Source organism: Diorhabda carinulata, chromosome X (genome assembly GCF_026250575.1).
Source record: "Diorhabda carinulata isolate Delta chromosome X, icDioCari1.1, whole genome shotgun sequence".
Taxonomy (NCBI): domain Eukaryota; kingdom Metazoa; phylum Arthropoda; class Insecta; order Coleoptera; family Chrysomelidae; genus Diorhabda; species Diorhabda carinulata.
Window position 1 is genome coordinate 16541588 of NC_079472.1, and position 19090 is coordinate 16560677.

The 19090-nt window shown below is 33.7% G+C and overlaps 1 protein-coding gene across 1 annotated transcript in view; it reads right to left on the reverse strand.

The window, feature by feature from the left end:
* Window positions 1-780: 780 nt before the first annotated feature.
* Window positions 781-19090, reverse strand: part of LOC130900651 (low-density lipoprotein receptor-related protein 1) — a 57766-nt gene continuing 39456 nt past the window's right edge. The window contains exons 27-41 of the mRNA XM_057811395.1: window positions 18129-18328; window positions 17311-17866; window positions 16369-16562; window positions 16132-16312; window positions 15776-16075; window positions 13998-14327; window positions 13621-13935; window positions 13150-13400; window positions 11270-11547; window positions 10927-11209; window positions 8763-8945; window positions 8350-8702; window positions 7076-7302; window positions 5022-5259; window positions 781-4869 (exon numbers count right to left, since the gene is read on the reverse strand). Of these exons, the coding sequence (XP_057667378.1) occupies window positions 4741-4869; window positions 5022-5259; window positions 7076-7302; window positions 8350-8702; window positions 8763-8945; window positions 10927-11209; window positions 11270-11547; window positions 13150-13400; window positions 13621-13935; window positions 13998-14327; window positions 15776-16075; window positions 16132-16312; window positions 16369-16562; window positions 17311-17866; window positions 18129-18328 (4018 nt within the window). The 3' untranslated portion in view covers window positions 781-4740. The remainder of the gene's footprint in view (window positions 4870-5021; window positions 5260-7075; window positions 7303-8349; window positions 8703-8762; window positions 8946-10926; window positions 11210-11269; window positions 11548-13149; window positions 13401-13620; window positions 13936-13997; window positions 14328-15775; window positions 16076-16131; window positions 16313-16368; window positions 16563-17310; window positions 17867-18128; window positions 18329-19090) is intronic.

Below are 19090 nucleotides of genomic sequence, written 5' to 3' on the forward strand. Positions count from 1 at the left end.
GCCCCAATAACATTGCTTTATCATGGATCGAAGTTTCTTCACTCCATCTTCTTCTGTTATCCTACGATGCGCTGACCGATACTGCCATACGGAACCTGCAGTTCATTTTCCTGTATTAGGATGAAGTTTTCGTCGATGAAATTAACGTAGGAAACAACATGATGACCGTTAATCCCCTCGCTCCACCGCCGCGAACTTTGCTTCCATTGAAAAGCCCACTCATACCATCCAAGAGCCTTTCTCCTGGTTTTATTTCGTCTGAAAATAAAACGGAGCCACATTGTCGTCAGTCCAATCGCGAGGTGCTCGGTGCGCTGGGGTTAATTTGAATCCGGTAACTGGTCTTTTTGGTTCAAGATTAGTTTCCTCAAGTCTTCTTCTCTCAGCATTGTGCTGACAATGAATCGGTCATAACTCGCCTTTTTCTTCCGGAGCGGTGACTTCGATTAAAGTTACCAATCTCTTGATAACGACGGTAAAGTTTGGAAATAGCAGACTGGTCACTTTTTGCTGACTCTGGCTTCTCGCAATAGGATGTCCGTATGAGCAGCTTCATCACTTGTTGTGACCATTTTCAGGTAGAATTCTTGTTTTCTATGTGTATCGGTTGACGTTTGATGGTTAACAGATAGTGGTAGGTCAGGTAGATAGCCTTTTATAAGGGTCAGTTACCCCTAGTTAGCATAAAAAGGATGGTTACCGATTATAACATAGATTAAGATAAGAACAATACAATTTCGAGTTTCGAGGAACAAATTTATAATAAATAAAAGACAACCGTTAAATTTGTCACATATAATTTTCATTTTTATACATACAGAAAAAATTTTTATTACGAATCAATAATATAAAATATTACTTACTAAATATTGTATGGTTGGACTTTTTTTGTCTTAAAATTTTGGCCACTCGTGCTACAAAATATTGCAGCTTTTATATATTTCTAATAGAAAAAATTTAGCTACCAGAACAAAATCACGAACAAATTTGAGTATTCATTTTTTTCAAATTGAGCACTATCATTAATCAAAAATATAATTCGTATTTGACATAAGAATCATCAAAAATATAATAATTATGTGTATATTTAATTAAAACACACTGTATATATATCGTTCGTAGAAATTCACTATTTATTATTAGTTAACTGAATATCTAATTGAACTTCTTTAGTAGTCTCTTTATATCGGATACTTTTTCCAATTGGCAAATTAATATCGTTATTTCCTTGCTCAATCTAAATTTTGTTTGAGCAACCTTCACTTTTAAAATAGAGTTACAGCTATATTGTATACATGACAATATTTGGACGAACACACTGTTTACTACCAAGAAACTATCACTAAATATTCCACTATCTGATGCACGTTTCTGGAACTAAATTATCATCTCAGAGACTCCTTTTGTGAGGTTTGTTTTTTTATTAAAACCATCAACAATGGAATCAAAAACTAGGTGAGTCTAGTTATATCACTTAGAAGAAATACAGTGCATCACACTTGGAGTTTGTTAGCTCTTATCCTGTATTGTAAATAAATGAAATCCTCATAGATTTTCAGAATACAAGGATGATGTAAAATCACCTAAAGCGATTAGTAATGGAAAAGAATTTTAGTGGATGAAAAAAATTGGCGCTGTCGATAGGATTTTCAACATATATTGAGCCAGTATAAAAATCATATATTCAGTAACACGATTATGTAGTGCAGCTTTTAACAAAAAATGAAAAATAATGATCAATATTTCTAGATAAGACCTCAAGGTATCTTATTCTGTACCAGTAGATCAAAATGCTGATAAAGAACCACCTCTAACAAGCTCTTTAAGTTCTTTTACAAATTTATCATGATAATGGAGGAGATTAGAGGAGATATTTTCCATCAAAAGAGAAAAGTAGATTAACATTTGGTTTTTGATTCTGCTGTTGATGCTGAGAAAAGTTTCGGTTCATAACTGATTGTTGGAAGAAAACAAGTTTTGTAAGACAGGGACAGAGGTTTCGATACAAATTTACCGTTTGGTGTTCTGCCTGATATGTCGGAGTAAAAACAATTCCCATACCGACTAATAAACTTCTTTTATTACTTCTCGGAGTAACGATCTAGCGTAAATTATTGCCACTCTTTCAATTTTGCTCCTTCCACCTTTTGTTCTCTTCATAGCATAGTTTCCTCAACCCAAACAAACTCCATTGACGGCATATCCTCCAAATTATTACCAGGCGTTACTCCTACTCCTATTGAAGATTCCTAGCATTGACGAAGCTTGAACATATCAAGAATATGTGTTCCATTGGTACCTGCAAATGCTGGACACTCTGAGGAATCTTCATGTTTGAACTTGTGAAGTATCCGTGTCCAGAGAGCATTTGGGTCAAATAGTTCATCTCTCCATGGGGGTGGCTAAGCTAGGTGTCCACCAATATGCATGTATGTACGTACGTATTGTTGCCCATTCGGAATTTTTCCATAAACAATAAAGTTTTTGTTAAAAATCCAAGAGAGAGTAATTTAGTAGATTAAATTTCAGTTTGTGGTTCTATTATTGATGTTGGGGAAGATTCAGTTTGTAACGAAAAAAGAATAGGAAGAAAGCAAGCTTTGGGATAAAGGAAGAATAGGTTTAGATGAAGAAAAATTGTAAAATGAAAAAAGATAAGCATTCTTTATAGATAAGACCTCAACGTACTATATTCTGTAACATCAGTTCGATATGCTGATAAAGAATAATCTCCAAGGACCTAACTCTGGCTTCTATCACCAGTGTATCATGATACTGAAAGATAAGAGAAGGAAATTTCCATAAAAATAAGATTTTATGGTACATCAGCAAGAAATTTTTGATTTTATTATTGAAGTTACGGAAGTTTCATTTGAATTAGAAATATTTTGAATATAACAAACGAATTGTTGGAGAACTGTTCACCTACTGTATCTGACCGGTTCCGGAAATTTGAACTTGGACAAGATTTCGATTATTATTGTTTTCTTTTGATTTTTGAAGACCAGGAAACATCTTACCTGAAGAGTTTATTGTTAATAGTGTTACTTTATGGTAAGTTTTATCTTGTTATTCGCTTTTATTATCATTATCAGAATATATTCCAATTAAAATTATGTATGAGGGAAGAAATTGAGAAATGTATCAAAATTTACTGAAAAATTTATACCAGAAAAATAGGAAATGCCAGAATGATGATGAAATAAAATGAAAGAGACAAATAACAAGAATTATTGGGGAAAAACTCCCTATTATTGATAAAATAAGATTAAATATTCAAATGTATATAATGCTGATGATTGAATTAATTTATAAGACATACCAAAGTTTTATAGCGATTTTGTTTTGTATAAATACGAATTTTATTTTTGGTATTGCCTTAAAATTACATGAAATACATACACAACCATCGTAATACAAAAAACTAAAGCTTTTATCGCAAAGATTAGTACAAAATATAATCGATTTAATCAGTCACTTTATTTACAAGGACGTATGAGTTTATTTTGTTAGTTCTTACCATCTTAAAAAAATATACAAAACCACAAATAACCAATTCATTATCGATTATTCTCATTGTCGTTATAAATCGTTACAATTTCGATATCTGACGTATTTTTGTTAACGAATTTATCATCGATTATTTGACGTCTCTTTGTTGATATGAATCGATACAATTTCAACTCCCGTAGCGTATCTTCGTTTGTAAATTTAATATCGATTATTCAACGTCCCATTTCGATTTAATTTTGACATCTGACAGCGAATTTTCAAATGATTGGGGTTACCAAATTTATGATAGATTATTCGGAGTTTCACTTTTGTTAAAAATGGATTCGATTTCAATATTTGACAGCGTATTCAAGTGATTTACGTTAACCAATTTATTATCGATTATTCTACATCTCACTTTGGTTATAAATCGATTTAATTTTGACATCTGACAGTGTATTTTCAAGAAGATTATTTAACAAATAAAACATCCGATTATAAATCGAATTGATTACGCGATTTGACATCGTATTTCTATTAAATATTTTATTATCGATTATTCGACATTTCATTGTGCTTAGAAATCGATGCAATTTCGATCTTTATCAATATATTCAAGTCATTTTTGTTAACCAATATATTATCGATTATTTGACATCTCATTTTGATCAAAAATCTATTCAATTTTGACATCTGACAGCATATTAGCAAGTGGTTTATGTTACCATGATCGATTATTCTACGTCTCATTATCGTTACAAATCGATTCAATTTCGACATTTGACTAGTGGTTTGTGATAATTTTTTTTTGTAAGACGGTTAGTCAAAAAGATATTGGGCAATAATAAACAATAAAGAAATTAAATATTAACCTCAAAATTTACAACGATTGCCCAAAAATGGCACATGTCACAGCAATTAATATTATAATAGTGAAAGCTTTGCGAAACGCACGTCAAAAAGCAAAAGAACGCTTCTATCAATATGATTATTTCGAAAAAATCGAATCGATTAATAACATGATATAATATCGTTTAATATATACAGTAAGAAAGAAAAGTAGGACATTAATTTTAAAATGACCTAAGATGGTTGTTTAATGTATTGGAAGACGAATAATGAAATTACTTCAATATTTTTATAAATAAATTAGGTTATGTTTTACTTTTTGACGCTCGTTAAACTTAATTGACATCCGAGTGATGTACATTCTTTCCAAAAAAAATGATATGTTTAATATTAATTAAACTATAGTTCTTCGGTGGGCGGTAAAGCAGATTCATCCGCGTTGTGTTCAAGAAGTACTGCCTTTTCATCTCTAACGGTACTGGGTCCGTTATATACAGATTCGTATACAGGGTTCGCGAAATTTCCAGCCTAAATCAAAAGAGAATCGTTATCATAATCAATATTATGAAAATTTGAAGTTATTTATCACTAATTATATGACAAAATTAACAAATAATCAGATTTGACACACACACAAGTAAATACAATTGATAAAGAAGATGATGTGGAATTCTTCTTACCTTATCGGCTTCGAGAGTGAAATTCTCTGCTTCTCTTTCTTGATACATGGGATTACTAAAATCATTTTCTTCCAATCTTTCGTGTGAGAAATTCGTTCGTTTCTTGAAATAGTATTCGAAAATGAGAAATCCTGCTATTAGTACTGCTACTATGACTGCTAGGGCCGCTAATATCGGTACCACAATAGTTTTGGATTCATGACTTTTCGCTTCTTTACCGTATACATCCAATTCGCATCTGGAAATTCATTTTAGACAAGTCAATAAGGAATTGATTTAATGGGAACAATTAGAAATATGATACTAGCGACTAAAAAATCATTTTATAGCAATAAATAAATAAATTTAGGCATTTAGTGTTGACCATAGACTAATCCCTGCATAAAAATTGAAGTCGAAAAATCTGACAGGGATTCTAGAATTGATAGAGCTGGAAAACAGTAACAAACTAATGAACCAAATGCTTATAATCATAGATAAAGGCATTCGAATCACCGCCAATCATAGGTCAATAAAGATATTCCGCAACCTCTGGTATACAAAGCTGTACTATCTAGAACTATTTGGATAGAAACCTCACTAGGTATATTTACACTCTTTCCGATAGCCAAACAACCTAGCGCGGAACTCCAAAAGCACTAGCTAACAGAAGCAATGTGGCCACCAGGATATACCAGGGAATGAGGAAGCAAACAACTTTGCCAAAAAGGGGCAATGATTCCAAATTTTGGACCAGAGCCATAATGTGGCTTCATGGGAAATCACAACAGCAACGAACTGAAAGGATGGTTAAAGTATCAGATGAGTTTTTACTGGAGACTTAAGAAAATCCCAACCATATCAAATAAGAAGTTTGAGGAGGTATCCAGACACGATATTAAACTGGTATTCGGTCCTGACAGTTTATTGACCCGCCTTAAGATAATAGGAATGGTAAAGGACGACAACTGTAGGAAACCGTAGAATTTTCTCGAAAATTCGGCTAAATTGTAATAGTTTTAACTAAAGCGTCAGACAATAATACAAATGAATGGTATTGAAATACTGAACACACTATTTACATTACCATTATACCAACACTCACAATTACACTGTCTGACGCGCCCTTTGACATTATACCTTACATCCCACTCTATAGTTTACTAATTAAGGAAGCAGAGATTTTCCCGAATTATTTTTCGCGGAAGAAGGTTTATTGGTGGGAAAATTTAATATAAAACAGGTAAATCAAGTTAATAAGTCTTTGAAGACGATGACTTAGTTATCGCAACGCTCATATCAGACAGTGTAATCGTGTTGGTGTAGTGCTAGAAATAAATAGTGTGTTCAGTATGAATATCACCGACGTTTCCAAAATTTCCAACCTAATAGATAGTATATTCAAAATTTAAATTAGTTGCGTATAGTGAAATTTGTAAAAAATTATATAACTAGAGATTAAGAAAATATACAGTGTGATCAATTTAGCCCATCCATTAGGATAAATGGTAAGTAAATAAACAATCTTCATAGTATTTTAGCAAAACACACTGTATCGGGGATAGCTGGGTTGTTCAATTGGTTAGGTTATTCTTCTTTTTCATAGTAACTTGGCCTTTACATATACGATTATACAATTATTGAATATTATCGACTGTTGTGATTGATATTCAAGAAATAAAGGAGAGCACGATGGGAGGGAAACGAGTTAACAAATGAGAGAGTCTTCGAAATTTCCAGTAAAAAGTTATAAACTTTGATTTTTATTAATTTTTAATTTGTAAAAATACATAAATTTAGAGAAATCCAGGTAAGTCACAAGACATTTATTGTTATATATAAAACTGAAACCCTTTATAATTCAAACAACTCTTCCCACCTGACCCCCTAGATGTTATTACCTGGAGATATAATGAAAATAAATCAAAATTTCGTATTTTAACTCAAAATATTTGAACAACTAAACTAAACATGAAATTTAATATTTTTTTTTAATATTTTAAAGATTTTCCATTATTCACTATTTATATTAATATTTGTCAAGAAAAACTACGATAATTTGTATTTTGGTTTACCTAACGCCTGAGTATCCATTAGGACAAGTACAGAAGGGTACGTTATCGCTAACAGAACAAGTTCCCGAATTTTCACAATAATTTTCGCAAACTGCGGGCCTTTCGCAGTAAGTTCCCGTCCAACGTTTGGTACAATGACATATTGGAGGTTGATCCGTATTGGGGAGAACGCAAATTCCTCCATTCAGACAACGGTTAATACATGGAGTAGGTCCCAATAAGTATTTCTAGAAACAAAATCAAATTAAAAATATTTCGCTCGTGAAAAATAACCCCACTTGTTTCGAAAATTGATCATTTTAGTTTACAAACAGCTTATTTCCCAACAAATTTAAGGAAATGTTTCATATATGGTAAAAAGTATCAAAAAAATCGTTTTAATTCTTCTTTACACCCAACACCCAGCACCCAATAAACGAATGTGCAGTAATGATAACATTTTATGTCCAAATAGGACCAAATCTTGCCAGGCATCCTTGTAAAAACAGCAGCCTGGGTGTTTGCTACATTAAACTCAATTAGATTGCTTCCACCATAATATAGATGATGGTGATCCGTTGCTACCTTCGGATTTGGGAGTTAGTCGAGTTTATTGAGGCAGCTGATCCGAATCATGACACCAGTATGCTATTGTCTATCAGGTTTGCAGTTTTGTCGATTAGATCGTTGTTATTAAAGAGTAGGTAACAAGATGTATCCCTGGGGAATACCAGCATTGACTTCAAACTCTGAGGTGTGTCTATCGGTAGCGACCTGAATGAAAAAGCTACTAAGCCAGTCGATAAGTGAGGACGACAAACAGTACGATCTTTATTTATTTAGAAGTTTGAATTGCCAAAACTTATCAAAAGCTTTCGATATGTCCACTGCGATTGCTCGGGATTCTATATATTTGTCTATAGTTTCAGTCCATACGTTGGTGACATAGAAGAGGAGATCCCCAGTTGATAAGAGCTGATGATGTTAGCAGACTCAAGATATCGCATGATTTGCTGGTTAACGACTTTCTCCATGACCTTGGCAATAGAACTAAGCTAGATTTTGTCTCCATCTCCTTTATAGGGCACTACCGCTTCAAGTCAAGAAACCTCTAGCTTCCTCGAAGCCAGAATAAATACTGATGTTCTTTGGAACTCTGAAACAGCTCTGGTGATGATTCAAGGTTGCATTACAAAATGTTCTGAATGTATTCGAAGAATCTACGAGATTATTCTGAAGAGAATCAGTTATCAAAATAGGGGATTAGTTGTTTATTAATAGATTCGAATACTTACGTCACATTTATATCCGTAGTAAGTATCGGGACACCGACAGACGAATTCTTCGATATCTTCGTTGGGTTTAACGCATTCGCCGCCATTTTTACAATTACATTTTTCGTTGCACCCTTTCGGCGGATACCGTCCCAAACATAAATTGACTTCGCATCTCCTGCCAGTAAAGAATTTATTGCAGACGCATTCCAGTTGTTTGGTACCTTGTCGACAAGTCCCGCCGTTCAAACAATGATTATCGCAGACGTTTCGATCGCAAGCATCGCCAGTGTAACCGGATGCGCAAACGCATTTCGAACCGTCGCTCGAAGGTCGACCGTGTTTACCGCAGATGGAGATTTCGCAAGAGCGACCTTTAAAATATATTAAAAAGAAGAATTTTTGTTAAATAATGAGGTTAGGTTATAAATTACCTCTATAACCTGGCGGACATGCACATGATTCTTCTTTGTTATTATTAATTCTGCAAATTCCTCCATTGAAACAGTTCAGTTTGTCGCAGTGTTCGCATCGGAATCCGTTAAAGCCGTTAGCGCAGTTACAGACAGGCACTCCGGTTTCTAACGTTACACAAGTACCTTGATTGTGACATCTTCCTGTATATATAACAGAAAAGTACAAGATGATGATGGAATTTCAAGATGTATATACATTGTCAAATAATTATTTTTACTCTCAAACTAGATCTGTGGTTTATATGTACTTTTAAAATGTATGATACCTTTATACCAGTACAATAAGTCTATTGTCTTTATTAATCAGTAAGATCTATGATTTTTTCTTACTTGTACTCTAAATTTATGGCCTCTAGTTACGCTACAACTAAGATTAGAGCTACAGTTTTTATTCACTATAAAGATTTGTGGTCTTCTAATTTGTGCACTAAAACTTCAGATTTGTAATCTCTTTTTACTCTCAAACTAGGTCTCTGGTTTATATTTAATATAAAAATCTATGATCCGTTTTTACTTGTTTATTTAGTTTATGATCTTTATAAATTTATGATCTCTTTTCGCTCTCACATGCTAGATCTATTGCCTTTAACTATTGTTAATATCTGTAATTTCTACTAGTGACCTGAGAGCTATAATGTTTATTCGTTATTAAGATCTATGATTTTCTCTTATTTGTTAGCTAGCCTTTAGTCGCTGTAAAGATTTGTATTTTCTTTTCATTTGAAACACAAGATCTATGATCTCCTTCTACACATGTACTAAGTCTATATACTTACTATTGAGATCTATTATTTCTTTTTATCCTTGTACTCTTGATTTATCTCGTTTGGTCAGTTTTAAGATCTGTCATATTTCTTTACTAGTAGGTGGTGTCTATTCGCTATAAAGATCTATGATTTCTTCTTGTACTTGTACGATAAATCTATGGCCTTCAGTCAACAGTAAGATCTGTAATCTCTTCTTACTTCAAGTTAGGATCTATGATCCAGATCTATGACCTTGAATCTGTCAGATACCTTTACAAGTGGGCTAAGAGCTATGGTCTCTAATCATTATTAAGATCTATGATCCTCCATTATTTATAGTATTTAGTCACCGTTAAGATTTGTTATCTATTCTTATTTTAAGTTAAGTTCTACGATCCATACTTATCGTTAATATCTATGTTTTCTTAATCGTACACGTAATCGTAAAAGTCTATGATTTTTATTCACTAGATTTATGATTTCTTTTTACTTTCAAGCTAGTTTCATTAAAAGATTTATAATCTCTTCTTGTTTAAATACTTGAGTCGTTGTTTAGACCTGTTATCTCTTTTTAATCGGATACTTCGATTTATGATCCATATTTACTATGAAAATCTATGATCCCTATTTGCGTGTACACTAAATCTATTATATTTCTTCACTATTGAGATCTATAATTTTTTCTGACTTATACAATAGATCTATGGTTTTGTCCCATTGTTAAATTTGTCATATTTTCTTACTTTCTTACTACATTCACTATTAAGATATATGATCCTTTTTTACTCATTAACCAAATCTATGACCTTTATCCACTATTGAGATCTATGATTTTTTTTACTCGTAGCTGGGTTTGTGATATTTTTCCACCATTAAGATCTATGATCTTAGAGGTTATTTTGAGTAAAGTGACTTCAAACGTCGATTATATTGTAATGGCGGACAAACAAAGATTATGTTTCATTTGTGTATGTAAATAATTTAATGTTTGTCCTCTCAAATCAATCGCCTTTAGTTACTGTTTAATTTTTTAATCTTTTCACCTGTAAGCTGAGATATATGGTTCACATTTACCATGGAAATCTATGATCTTGACTCATCATATCTGGGATCTTTTAAAATTCGATGCTAGATCGATGGTTCATACATACTGAGTGAGATTATTGTGTAAAATACTGTATTTTGAAGAAATTTGGCAAAAACTTCAATTATATTATAGGGGAGAGGTTGAAATATTAAGAAAATGAGCAAAAACAGCATATTGCAAACTGGAGTACATTAAAAAATAACTAAATCATGTTTTAAAAAATACAGATAATGTTGAAGCAAGAACAGATCAAATATGAATAAGATACAGGTTATTTGAAAAATTTTACCTTCACAGATATCTACAGGAGTTTCGCAGCGTTCTCCCGTCCACTGTGGAGGGCATGTACATTTCAAATGCGGTTTTGGATCTCCAATTTTTGTAGGATGAACGTCAACGAAGCACAAACCGTGGTTTTTACAATATTGAGAACATCTGTAGTGTTCGCATCTCGGTCCGGTGTATTGCGGAGGGCAGACGCATTTAGGACCTTGTCCTGGTATAATCCGACAACTACCTGTGTGGCAATTTAGATAGCAACCGGTTGGTTTAGTGGAAGCCGCTTTACACGTCTAAAATTGAAATTATATATTAAAATATATAATATACATAATGGTAGTATTTTCACTCACCAAATTGTCTTTGACGTATCCATCTGGACATGAACAAGTGGCGCCTCTAGGCGTCAATAAACAAAACTCGCTATCGTTGCAGAAGTCGTAACATGTGTTGTTCAATTTGATATGTTTGTGATCTTGCAAGATTAATATGTCCGATATTCTTGTTAGCCCTCGTACTAAATATGTTATGTTGCCTTTGCCGAATTTGTTCATTCTGAATATGTCGTGCTTGTTTAACGTCGAAACGTAGAGGTTTTCTTCGAATATTTCTATCTTGAATGGGCGAACGTCTATAATATTAAATTGATGATATTTTCTAAAAAACGAACTACTGGGTTTGTAGAACGAAAATAGACGATAATTCACATTATCAAGGAAACAAGTCATCGGAGAATTTTCAAAAATTACAGTATTATGAAATAAAACAGTTTTTTTGACATAACATGTTCATTTAACTATCGGACTATCATCCAAATTAGATTCGTTATTATATCTTTTTGGTTTTTTTTTCCTGGTCCATCCATAAAAATTTCTCTTGGCATAGGAATATCTTATCAAAATGAGTGTCTGCGTTAAAAGTTAGGTTATGTTATTGGCATATTGAACACCACCACATTTACTGTCACAATTGCACTGTCTGACGCTCGTTTTGATAACCGAGTTATCGTCTTCAGAGACTGAAGGTAAACTGAGCGTCAGACAGTGCATTTGTGAGTGTTTTGATGACAGTGTAAGTATTTTATTTACTAAGTTGCTGTTGAAAATGAATCGTTTGTGAAAGATTACATTGCAGAAAGATCGAGAACCACAATTGTGTAGACAGCAGTGATTGCGTTGTTGGTTTATATTATTGACAACCCTTAGTAACATGTAGCTATAGAAGTGGAACGATTTGTAATGGAAAAAATTCCAACAAGATCACGAAGGAATAAAAAATTCTCGAAAGTTATATTTTTGTCAATAATCATTAGGCGTCAATCGGTTCTTGGCTCTTGGGAATCAGCGTCGCTAAGGACTGATTGGAAAATGGGTCGAGAATTTTGAAATGACCGGATCAATACTTTATAAACCAAAATCCGGACGTCAAAGGTTTTCTAGAATGGTCGAAACCGTAGACAGTGTTACTCGGTTTGTTCATGACGAGCCTGACTTTTCTATTCGGAAGCGCGCTGTTGCTTCAAACGTTTTCACAATGATTTAAGGCTTAATCCTTTCAAAATTCAATTGGTGGAAGAAATGAAGCCTCAGGATGTTGGGCAAAGTCTCGACTTCGTAAATCAGATGATTGAGCGCATTCCCCCGTTCTCCAATATCTTGCTTACGGATGAAGCTCATTTTAATCTCGATAGACACAAAATAAAAATTTCTGATGTTGGAGTGCATCCAAGTCAAAATACCAGCTTCAGAAACCCATACATTCGTCCAAAATATCGGTTGCGATGTTAACGAGGATTTACTTTTTTGAAAATGAAAGAGGACACACAGATACAGTGAATTCAGAGCAGTATATGCAGGTATAAAACGACTTCTTCGCGCATGAACTGCAAAATTATAATGGTTATAACCCAAGAACATGGTTTTAGCAGGACGAATCAACTCCATTAGATCTCTACCACGAGTTTGTGAAATTTGTCCTGGGAAATTGATCTCCAGGAGAGGTGATATAAGTCCCGACTTAACACTTATGGACTTTTTCCTGTGGAGTTATGTCAAATTCGATTAAATTATTATCGGTTTACATTTGGAAGTTAGTTTTAAAAATATATTCCTAATATGCAACAGAAGTTTTTTTTCAATTCTTAAAATTGTTTTTTTTTTAATTTCTTTCGGGACATCTTATATTGTTGAAATTTTGTCGGATCTATTTACAAAATAAGAAATTAGTAGTTTACCTTTTTCAAAGTTTTTAATGACGTGCCTTTCGCTACCGTCGAACAACACCGTTTCGACCGTCATAGTTTTCGGATCGGCCCAATATAACCTTTTGGTACCGTAATCTATAGCCAGACCTGTCGGCCATAAAATATCCGTATCAACTAGTACCTTCCTCTTAAAACCGTCCATATCGGCCGTTTCTATCCTCGCGGGTGGACCCCATTCCACCCAGAACATGATACCGTGATCAGAAGCCACAACTATATCTCTAGCAAGAAAAAAATTAATCAATACATTGTAAAAAAAGTAGATTTTGATTATAGAAAAATAGTGTCAATATTTTTAGATTTGGAATAATGAAGTAGGAGAATAAAAAGGATAATTGCTAGCATATAACCTCAAAATTGATTGTTTTGTGAAAGGAATCCGTTTTAATAGAAATGAATTAGGTAAAACAAGATAAATTATAAGTTAGTTGGTTAACTAACCTTGGAGCATTGGCTTTTAATAAAGTATAAAAATAATTTCCGTCCAAAGTAGATGCTAATAGTCTATTACCATCGGCGATGTAAAGTCTTCTCGCTACCCAATCTATACTTATACCTCTTGGATCTTGTAAATTTGATAAAATAGTTTTCGGTACATCAGCGTCCCTATTGGTTCTTCCATCTTTTTCCAATTGGAGAGCAATAGATTGTACACGTTTCGATTGTCGATCTGTCCAATAAGCAATCGCTTGTCGACCGCTTGACAAAATATCCACCGCGGCTACTTTATATCCAGGAGCTGTGGCTAAAGTTTTCCTATAAATATATAAAGATAATTAATACCGATTAATTTCTAATGAATATCGGTTTTTACTTACCTTTGACTACTATCATCATCTCCGCTCTTATAAGGCGATAAAAGTCTTAGTTCAGCTTCGGTGGCTAATACCAATTCTGCTAAATCTCCTAAAGCTTGACATTGTCCTTCGCCGGCGTGTCTATAACCCGGTAAACATTTACAAACCGTTCGATTTTGTCTGACTTCGACGCAAATTTGCGAACAACTGTCCCATTTACAAGCTGACGTTTCGCAGTCGGTTTCATCGGATCCGTCTTCGCAATCTTGGGAACCGTCGCAACGCATCGTGGCGTCGATGCAGCGGTGGCCCTGTTTGCAAGAGAATTGCGTAGCTGGACAAAGACCGTACCTACAATAAAAATATAAATTGGTTGACAAAAATTAATAGTTTGATTAATTATTAATCGTATAAGCGTTCTGAATTAAAAAAATCTCATTGCCAAATTGCTTTATTCCATGAACCCGTATTGGTTTAGTTTATATACTTCTCCTTCATCTCTAAAACTCTTTTTGCCCTTTCGAGCGTTAGATTATTAGGATTTATACTTCTTTTATCCATTTTTTCCACCGATCCTTTGCTACTTAATTTATTTGTCGTATTGTTTTGCCACTTTCTTTCTCATTCCCGTGCTACTTGTTGTAGTCAAGTTTTCCTAAATCTTCCTCTCCTTTGTTCTAATGACTTTTTGATTCTGTTACTTTTTTTATTGGGCTTTGTGGTGTTCTTATGTTTAGGTGTCTTTTCACTGTTTTCTTCTTCAAATCACCTTCTAAGACAAATTATGTCGTCGTTCTTTTCAAATTATAGTTTTTGGAGGAATTGCACCGTCCCCTTTTTCAAATTATAGTCTCTGTGTAATTTTCATCGCCATTTTAGTCAAATTGTATCGTTGTCCTTCTCAAATTACAGTTTGTGAAGGAATTGCACTGTTGTCATTTCCAAATTATAGTGTTTGTGAAAGTTTCATCGTCGTCCTTTTCAGTTTTTGTCGAACTTTCAACGATGTTCTTTTCAATTTATAGTCAAATGTAAATTTTATTCCTATCCAAGACAAATTTCAGCTTCGCCCTTCTCAAATTTAATTTTTTTGGGAAAATTTCACCGTCGTCTTTTTCATATTATTGTAATTTTGGAAATTTCACCGTTGTCTTTTCCAAATAACAGTTTTTGGGGAAATTTCAACGACGTCCTTTTCAAGTTATAGTCTTTCTGTAAATTTGATCGCCATCTAAGACTAATTTCAGCTTCGCCCTTCTCGAATTATAGTTTTTGAGGAACTTTCCACGATGTATTTTTCAAATTATAGTCCATCTGGAAATTTTATCGTTATCTAACTCCTTCTCAAATTACAGTTTTAGGGGAACCATCACCGTCTCCTTTTTCAAATTACAGTTTTAGAGAAAATTTCAACTTCATCCTTTCCAAATTATAGTCTTCCTGAAAAATTCACCGTCGCCCTGTTCTAAATACAGCCTTTATGTGAATTTCAACGCCATTTAAGACAAATTATAACATCGCCCTTTTCCAAATCACAGTTTTTGAAGTAATTTTACCATCTTCCTTCTTCAATTATAACCTTTCCTTCAATTAAATCGTCAAACTAATAGCATAGTTTCGAAAATTGTACTGATGTATTTGTAAAACAACAAATAATCTAATTGCACTGGAGTCTGTGTTTCAGAAACCAAATTCAAGGAAAAGCTGACTGGAATTAAGTTTAATACGAAATGTTGAATCGATTATAAAATAATAACGCATATTGAAATAAGTTTCGATATTTAGAATGGTAGTAGTACCTTCTACAAATATGTTTGTCTTCGTCGCTACCGTCACCGCATTGATTTTTACCGTCGCACAAAGCACTGATCGGAACACATCTGTGGTTTTTACATCTGAACCTTCCCGGCGGACAAACGTTCGAGAAACAATTTTGCTCGTCGGATCTGTCATCGCAATCGTTTTGCCCGTCGCACCGCCAATGTTCGTTGATACAAATACCGTTTTTACATCGAAAACCGTTGTTAGGACAAGTATCAGAGCAATTGGCTTCGTCTGAACCGTCCGGACAATCGACTTCTCCGTCACATTTCCATTCTCTAAAATATAATAAAAAATATTTCCATACATAATCTAAGAAGATAATAGAACTTACAAATATATACAAATGTTCGGGTCGGTACATTGGAATGCGTTGTTTTTACATTGAATATGGCAACCGATCTCGTCCGATCGATCTTCACATTGAAATTCACCGTCGCATTTCATATCACCTCTAATACATTTCTTATTATTGCATCTAAATTCCGATTCCGAACAGTTTCGTGGAGTGCAATCTTGAAAAAGAAAAATGTTAATATTCAAATTTCCTATCGAGATAGGAAAAAATTACTTTCTTCATCTGAATGATCACCGCAGTCGTCTTCGTAATCGCATTTCCATCTTCCCGGTATACATTTGTTGTTTTTACATTTGAAATAAGAGGGTTCGCAACTGTGATATTGCGGATGACTACAAGTTGGAGGTTCGTCTTCGCCTTCGGTACAATCCGGATCGCCATCACATACCCAAGCTTGAGGAATACATCTAAAAAATATAATTATAGATAATTACCAATAAAATATCCAAATTAGAACATCATTATACAAATATATCTATAAAACATTTTATGCATTAAAGTATGCCATTAAACACATAATTAGATGAAAACGTCTTGACAGTTGACAGTTATACTGACTGGTTGAGTTTAACACCGGAAAGAGGACACCGCCAATATGGAATATGGACGGTAGTACAATCATCTACACGTTAATAAATGCCATAAAACTCGTAACAAAAGCTCACACTTGCTGATAGTTGACAGTTATAACTGACTCATTGAGTTTATTCCCGGAAGAGAACGTGTAGAAACCGTCAATATGGACGGTAGTGGTAGAAGATACACTAGCTGATGGTTTAGTACCAGATCATCATTTTAAAAGGATAACATTTTAAGGATATTGCAATCATCTGTCGGTCTTCCTATTGATATTGGAGGGAATCAACATTATTTGTATTTTATAGAGATGGAAAATGGTGCTATAGAAACGAACACCATAATCATAAAAAGTAGTAAAATCATCTACACGTTAATAAACGTCACGAAGTACGCAACCAGAAGCACACGGAGATGATGGCGAACGTTGTTGAAGAACAGACCAGTTTAGAGGTGAATTATCGGGAAGGCCAAGATTCACACCCAGCGGCAGTACCGATTGGTAAGACAAGTCTTAAAGGACACGTTTCCTTTGGTTGAAAGAGGTTAGAGAAAAATTCTAATTAATGAATATTTTACCTTCCCGAATTGCATCTGAAATGCTGCGGACCGCACGTCCTCGCGTCGCAATCTTGTTCTTCGTCTAAATTATCGCTGCAATCTCTATCTTTATCGCACACCCATACGGCCGGTATACATTTATCGTTCGTACATTTGAATTGATTCGGAGGACAAACAACCGGCGGACAATTTTGTTCGTCGTCACCTCCCGGACAATCGATCTGTTTATTACAACGTTGTTTGGACGATATACATTTCGGAGGATGTGTTGCGTTACCATCGCACCTGAATTGGGTATTGAGGCAAGTGTAATTGAGGCAATCATCTTCATCAGACGCGTCTTCGCAATCGTTTTTGCCGTTACACAGATCGGAGGGGTGGATACACTGTCCGTTTTTGCATTGGTACTGACCCGGCATGCATTTAAATTGCGGACAATTCGGCGGTTCGTCGCTACCGTCGCCGCAGTCGTCTTGGGTATCGCACTTCCACCAGAACGGTATGCACTTGTAGCTCGTTTTACATTCGAAATGTGCAGATGTACAATTTGCAATGCAGGAACGACCATCCGAATCTAAAATAAAATATTTCATATCTATATAGTAACAAGTGAATCATTGGATCTTTTGATGCAACTTTGTCCGATATAACAATTCAAGAGCTGCAATAATGGCGGATCCTTTATATAGTAAATATTAGTCTTATACTAGTTTGAACATTTTAGAGGGTCTGAGCACCAAAAGGATCAGAAAAATTTTTTATTCAAAAAATTCTCTAAACGAAACAGACGTTGTGAGATCTAAATATTTGTGAGTGAAAAAATATTATAAACTCACGCAAAATATAATTCTCAGGACATGAGCAAACGTAATACGGTGGATTCGGTGATAAGAGACACAACGTTGAACAGTTCGCAGTTAAACAAGGATTATTTTTGACTTTCGGTTGACGTAGAGGATGAACAATCCTAAGATCCATCGGACGATGAACTGTTGATAAAATTGATTTGCAATCTTCACCGGTATATTTATTGCACCTAAAAGAAAAAGCCTCATTTATACGTTATAATTTAAATGTTTGATGTAATCGAACAAAAATAATTGTAGATATTTTCAAAAAGCTTATTAATATAAACATCATAATGATATCAGCCTAAAGACGATTTCAGTACAAGAAACACGTGTAACGTAAACAAATGAAAAGAAAACATATCGATAGTTAACCCTAAATCTAGAGCATTTGAAAAGCTAGGTATAGTCGAAATAATTTATCATATAAAAAGGTTAATTACATAATGTAAAATAAAATTACGCAAATAAATTGATTAATTAATCAATTCATTCAATATTTATTGTTACATCAGTTCATTAATTGATTAGTTCACTGACAGATATATTGATCTGTTGCTCAATTCACTTATTCATTCATTAAGTCAGTAATTAATTTATTGATTCTTAAATCAAATAACTGCACTAATTCATTGATTTATTGTTTCATCAATGCATCAATTGATCATTTCACTTATCGTTCAAATAATTCATTGATCTATCAACTAATTAATTCGATATCATCGATTAATTGGATAATTATTTCGTTAAATAATAGATCATTTAATTAATACAACAATCAAATGACTAATTAACTCAATAAATAATTGACTGTTCAATTGATTATTGATTTATTAATATTCTTCTTCATTGATTAGTCATTTACTAAAAAGTTAATTTATCGATTTATTGATATTTTCATAAATTATATAATTAATTGATTAAATCAATGTTTCAATGAATCATTGATT